This window comes from Lipotes vexillifer, unplaced genomic scaffold (assembly GCF_000442215.2).
Source record: "Lipotes vexillifer unplaced genomic scaffold, Lipotes_vexillifer_v1.1 scaffold472, whole genome shotgun sequence".
NCBI classification, from domain to species: domain Eukaryota; kingdom Metazoa; phylum Chordata; class Mammalia; order Artiodactyla; family Lipotidae; genus Lipotes; species Lipotes vexillifer.
Window position 1 is genome coordinate 1,670,231 of NW_006797698.1, and position 6,280 is coordinate 1,676,510.

General features: G+C 41.2%; 1 protein-coding gene across 1 annotated transcript in view; it reads left to right on the forward strand.

The window, feature by feature from the left end:
• RHEB (Ras homolog, mTORC1 binding) overlaps positions 1-6,280 on the forward strand; it is a 49,032-nt gene that overhangs the window by 27,527 nt on the left and 15,225 nt on the right. Inside the window, exon 2 of the mRNA XM_007469808.1 lies at positions 1,247-1,318. Coding sequence (XP_007469870.1) covers positions 1,247-1,318 — 72 coding nt within the window. The remainder of the gene's footprint in view (positions 1-1,246; positions 1,319-6,280) is intronic.

Sequence of the window (6,280 nt, forward strand, 5' to 3'; positions counted from 1 at the left end):
TCCTGCTGATAAAATCAGTCTGCCCTTCGTATTCGCCCCACATCCGGGGGTCAACCAACCTCGGATGGAAAATATGGTGGGCGGGGGGCAGAAAGTTCCAAAATGCAAAACTTGAATTTATTGCACGCTGGCAACTGTTTACATGGCATTTACATTGTATTATTGGGTATTATAAGTAATCTAGAGATTCAAAAGTATGTGGGAAAATGTGCTAGGTTGTATGCAAATTCTACGCCTTTTTTTTATTGTGGTTTAGTTGATTTACAACCTTGTGTTAGTTTCAAGTGTACAGCAAAGTGATTCAGTTATGCATATATATTATTTTTCATATTCTTTCCCATTATGGTTTATTACATGATATTGATTGTAGTTCTCTGTGCTATACAGTGGGACCTTGTTTATCTGTTTAGCAGTATATAACTGCTGATCCCAAGCTCCTAATTTATCCCTCTCCCCACCTTCCCCCTTTGGTAACCATAAATTTGTTTTCTGTGTCTGTGAGTCTGTTTCTGTTTTGTAAATAAATTCATTAATACTACACCGTTTTATGTAAGGGACTTGAGTATCCTCGGATTTTGGTGTCTGAGGGGAGGGATGGCTGTAATGTGGCCTGTGTTCTTGCAGTGTTTCTTCACAGGGTATCCTCTTCTAAAGTCCTCCACTAGAAATTTACTGACAACAGGAGGGTGAGAACTTGGGGCTCTGATTCTTGATTTGTTAACATACAGGCTCAACTATTACTGGTGATTTTGTGAAGTCAGAGCATTTCTTTATTGTCTTCTGTGTGCCAGACATTGTGAGGCCTTCAATACCGAATGATTGAGAGAGAATTTCTACCTTGAAGGAGTTTTAGAAACCGACTTTTATCACATACTTTCAGATTATCCTCTTTAAAAACTACCTGGTAACACAACAGCCGTAAGTGAAGAGCCCAGAGAAACTGATCGTGCTTTATTAATTTCGAGTTCAAAATTACTAGCCATATTTCAGGGACACCAGAGGAAATTAGCTGAAACCTTATTTAAGAGTTTGTTTACTTTTGACAAACTATATGATATGTGTACTGGTCAGTACTGTTTGTTAATTTCACAGACATGTGTAATTCATAATAGTGTAATTGCTTAAATTCCTGTAGTATATATGGAATTTATTTCCATTTAGAGTATTTCTTGGTAAAATAGTAGAATTAAAGTTTTTTTTAACCTTAATATGCCAGTGCGTACTCAGCTATTGCTCTCTTTTATAGGGAAATCCTCATTGACGATTCAGTTTGTTGAAGGCCAATTTGTTGATTCCTACGATCCAACCATAGAAAACAGTAAGTATTGTTTTCAAGGATTTATAAACTGAGAAGCCTGCTTTTTGCCTACAAACAGCCACTGTGTATTCCTGGAGGCTTTGATTGCAGGGGGTATTCAGTTAAACCTATAGATCTCCAACTGGGGGCCCAAAAAAGCTTCAAAAGCTTTATCCACTTTACACTGAATGAATTTTATTCAGTGTCTGGGTCCCACCATCTAGAAATTGTTATTCATCTCCATAGGAATCCATTTTTACATTGGAACCTCGTATTAGAGATGCTGCTTTAAGAAAACAAGTAGAGAGCAGAATCTTTTTTTTTTTTTTTTCCCTTCTCAACAGTAGCCCTTCTTAGGGATTCCAAGCTTAAAAAGAAAGGATGAACACACTCCAGATCCTTTGTACCTTACTCTTGTAGAAGTGCTAGTCCCCCAACCCCTTCTAGTTCTAAAGACTTGAGAGGAGGCTGTGGAGAAAAGAGCTGTCGGGGATTGGAGAGAGCCCTCGCAGCATTTTCTGAGCAGTTGGCTCCAAAGCCTATTGGCATTTCAGGCCATGTGCAGAAAAAAGCACCGAAGACCAGAACCAGTCACAGCCTTTACCCCGTCTAGTTTCAGTCCATGGTTTCAGAATCTTCCTGAAGGATTCTAGGACTACGACACGAGTCTTGATTCTAGGGATCATGGAAGAGAACCTGAAACACTTCCATCCAGGGAAGCTGGTCTTGTTTTGTGCTATCTTAGAACCCTAGGTAGGCCCTGGAACCAGTCTTCTTAGTTTCTGGGCACCAGGACTTAACTAGGATTTATCACCAGGAGCACATAGATTTAAACGTGGGATTCATCAAACCCTGATTGGCATGTTAGACATGAAGCCGACTTAACAGCCACGTTCATGGACTTTAACAGCTAGATTCACAGACTTCACCTGCCCAAAGCTTGCAAGAGAGAGACTTAAGAAGACGCTTACAACAGGGGGGTGGACAAACTATGGCCTGCAGGTCACACAGGCCCCACAGGCCCCACTGCCTTTTTGTACAGCCCATGAGCAAAGTATGGTTTTTACATTTTTCATATTTGAAAAGGAATAATGTTTGCGACATGTGAATGTTCTGTGAATTTTAGATTTCAGCACCCTAGAGTTTTATCAGAACACGGCCCTGCTTGTTCCCTTACACTATACTGTCTGTGGCTCTACCATAGCAGAGCTGTTGAGTAGTTGCTGCAGAGACCATATGGCCCACAAAGCCTAAAATAGTTACTGTCTGGCCCTTTTCTGGAAGAGTTTGCCAGCTTCTGGCTTGAAATATTCAGCTGTCCTTCGTGTCCTGGTGTGCTGGTGGCAGGGAAGGAAAGCTGTTGGTTGCTAAGCTAACTCTGGGAAGAGAGTTTGAAGTAAGCCCTGCCACTATCAGGAGGGAGGAGTCCTGCCCTCATGCGGTGTTGATTTGTTAGCTGGCACATGATGGTCTGCCGGTGTGAGGGGCAGACTCATTTTAATGCTACCTGAACAGGTTCGGTTGTCCACCACTGTGATAAGAAGAGAAGAAAGCCGTGATCTTGCCCTTAATATTTGCTGTATGTAGCAATTTTTAATTTTGTGTCCTTAAAGAGATAAGGTTCATTTGGGAATTTTAGTCATAGAACAGTAGAGGATAGTTTTCGTGGTAAGCTCTGCCCATAAAAGTGGTTCTTATAATTGTGTATCTTTGTGCTATTTAAAATTGAGTTGGAAGGAGAGTCACGGTGTTGAATATAAATACATTTTCTTTATATGTAAGGAATGGGCCCAGTGAAAGAAAGTACAACTTTCTTACCTTGATAGTATCTCAAAAACAGAATGATATGACCCTACTTTGAAGGCTGTGAGCATCAACTTGAATCATGATTTTAATGTTTACCTGTCTAACACTTACTGTTAAATAGTAAAGAATGAATTAACAGTATTTATTAAATCTTTAGGCAAGAGCAGAAGTGACTGTCAAGGGCATGTGAATCCCTTAAAAGTTCATGAGACATATACAGACATCACATTCCTTTTACCAGGCTTCTGACCGTCTAACACAGGGCAGAAATCCTTCCTCCACCCTTTCCCCCATGATTTAGTAGAAAAACATTGTTCAGAGATAACAAGGAATGAGAAAGGGAATAGTTATCATAAACTCATTGCTAGCAACATAAATGAATGGGTAGTTTTATGGTTTTAAAAAGCCCAGCACTCTGTAAATCTGGGGACTCTTTTTACACTTAACTTTATAATATAGAACAGGTTGTTTCTGTCAGACGTTCAGTAGTAACACGTCTCTGTGGAGTATCACGGCAAAAGCAAAAATGCTGCGACTGTGTCATCTTCTTTTAACGTAGCGGTATAGGAGAATAATATCAATGAAACCATAATAATATTTTCTAGTTTGGGGAAATTTCTAGACCAAATACTGCTATGCAGATGTAGCTTTTTTATATACTGTAGTGATAATCTCACAACTCATGCAAACTAAATTGATATGATGAAATTTAACTAATGGTGGTTTATAATCTAAAGGAAAATATAGCAGTTCACAGTTTCTGCCATTCAAGGTAGCCCTGTTGATGAATTAATAGAGCTGCTCTCAGAAAGTTGGGGAATTCTCATTAGGAGTTTTGCAGCATTATCAAGCATTGCATGGTGGGTAGACTTCTCAGTAGGATATGAATTAGGAGTTCTCAATACACTTTAGTAATACAAATCTGAACTTTGTGAATATCCAATTTTAGAAATCTCTTATTACCTTGGTTATTAGTAGGTTTAACTAGTAAGTGGCTATTAGTCTGCTTAGGGCAGTCTCAGGGTTTTAGGTTGGAAATTGGATTAATTTCTCCAGTGATTGAAAAAGGGAGGGAGAGAGGAAAGTGATACCAGGAGAGAGCCAGCTTTGCCTTTCTACACAAGGAGGGCGTAGGAGAATCTGTTCCTGGTTTATGGAACTGACAGACATACCTCTCATTACACTTCGCTTTTTTTCTATAGTAACAAGAAGAGGCAGTTTTCCTGTGGCAGATGGAAGGTCTTCAATTTCATTTCACTGCTGTGTGTAGGAGGATTTACATCCTTTTTAAAGGCAACGAAATACTAAAACGTTTACTAATATCTTATTTCTTGTATGTCTCTTCCCTCACTAGCCAGTACTCCCCCAGCCTCCTTGGCTGAATTTTCGTTGTTTTTCTGACCCGGCATCACAGGTGCCCCTCTGGCTCTCTCTGAACTTGCTTTCTTGTGATCCTCGCTCTCCAAGAACTGGCTGGGCTCACCACAGCCCCCAGCCTCTCCTCTCCCCTGAACTGGTATTTCGTGGGCTTTCCAACTGAACCTACCTAAACCTAGGCCCTGCTCCCTCCCTCTCCCCTCCCGCTGTGCTGCACCTCCAGGCTTTCCCTCTGTTGATAGATGGTAAATCGTGCGTTTGCTCAGGCCAAAAACTTTGGAGTCATCCTGATCTCTGTTCTCTCACACCTACTTCCAGTCAATCAGAAAATCCTTTTGGTTCTACCTGTGCAGTACATCCAGAATCCACCGTTTCTCACACCTCCATCTCTGTCCCTCTAGTCCAGGCCACCGTCATCCTTTGATCACGATAGTCTGTGTAGCCACTATACTGTGGGCTCCTACTGATGTTCCGTATCCATTTTTGTCCGTTTCAATTATTCACAGCATAGCCAGAGTGATCTTTCTAAAATGTAGATCAGACCAGGTTACTCCCTGCTCAAAACCCTTGGTTTTCCCGTCACATTCTGAATAAAAACCTGCGGTCCTCACCGTGTCCTAATAATGTCTCCTGCCTCGTCTCCAGCCGTTCTCTCGCAGGCTCAGCTGCTTTGCCTTCTCACTTTGCCCTGCCTTTCTTACTTCTTCACTTGCAGTTTAGGCTCTGCCTGGATGCTTCTCACAGAGAAGACACCTGACTCTGTGTGTGTCTCGTTTGCCTCTCTGTCTGCTTCCGCCTCCTTTTACTGGGATGTCAGCTCATGAGGCCAGAGACTCTGCAGTGTCTCGAGCACCTGGAACGATGCTGGTGGTGATCATGGGCACTCAAAAAATAGTTCTTGAATGAATGAATGTTTTGTTTCAATAATGCTTTCACAATAATTCCATTATCCTTCACAACCACAACTACTTAGTGCTAATTGAAGGTTACAGGTTTGTTGCTCACCAGCCTTCCTTACAGAATTTTCATCGAGTCTAAGACGCACCTCTGATCTTACCTGACTGAGGTGTCGTTGGGCATCCCAAGTTCAGAGAGGTTACAACGTGGGGGGAAAAAAATTCCAATAGAATTTTTTTCTTAGAAATGATGAAAACCGTTTATATTGGGTATTCCCTGTCTTGTTATATTCTGCTTCAGTTTTCATCTAGTTTGACTATTTCATTAAAGTGATAATTTTCAGAAAGGGTACAAGAATGATATAAAGTGTGGAAATTGGCTTGAGTAGTCTGGTCTGTGATTTTCACTCTCCTGATTCTAGCAGCCCTGCCCACATCAGAAAAGTATGGTGCTACTATGAGTATCTTTGATTATTGCTTCTCTTTCATCCATCCTTTCTCTCCCAGTGGAATTCATCATTCAGATAAGATCGCTCTCTCCTCCTTGTTAACGGTTTTCTCGTTAACGGTTTTCTCTCCCGATTTTCATCTGTCTCTTTTTGCTTTCTCTTTTGTCTGTGGGACAAAGTGGGCAAAAGTGGGTCCTCTCTCAGCTGTTCAAGGTATAGATTCTGTTGCCCGGCTCCAGTCAGGAGATTTGAAGACTCATTGTGAGTCAAGATGGCTGGGACGGGGTGTACAGAAGAAATCTGTTCCATTTCGTTATCAGGGTTCCAGATGGTTACTTTTTAATATCCTGTTACTATTAATAGTTCTTTCCTCTCCATTTGTTTGAAGTCTGTCTCCTTAGAATTGTGAATTTTCCCCAAGTTATTTGAGTCTGATTTCCCCCCAGGTAGGGAAA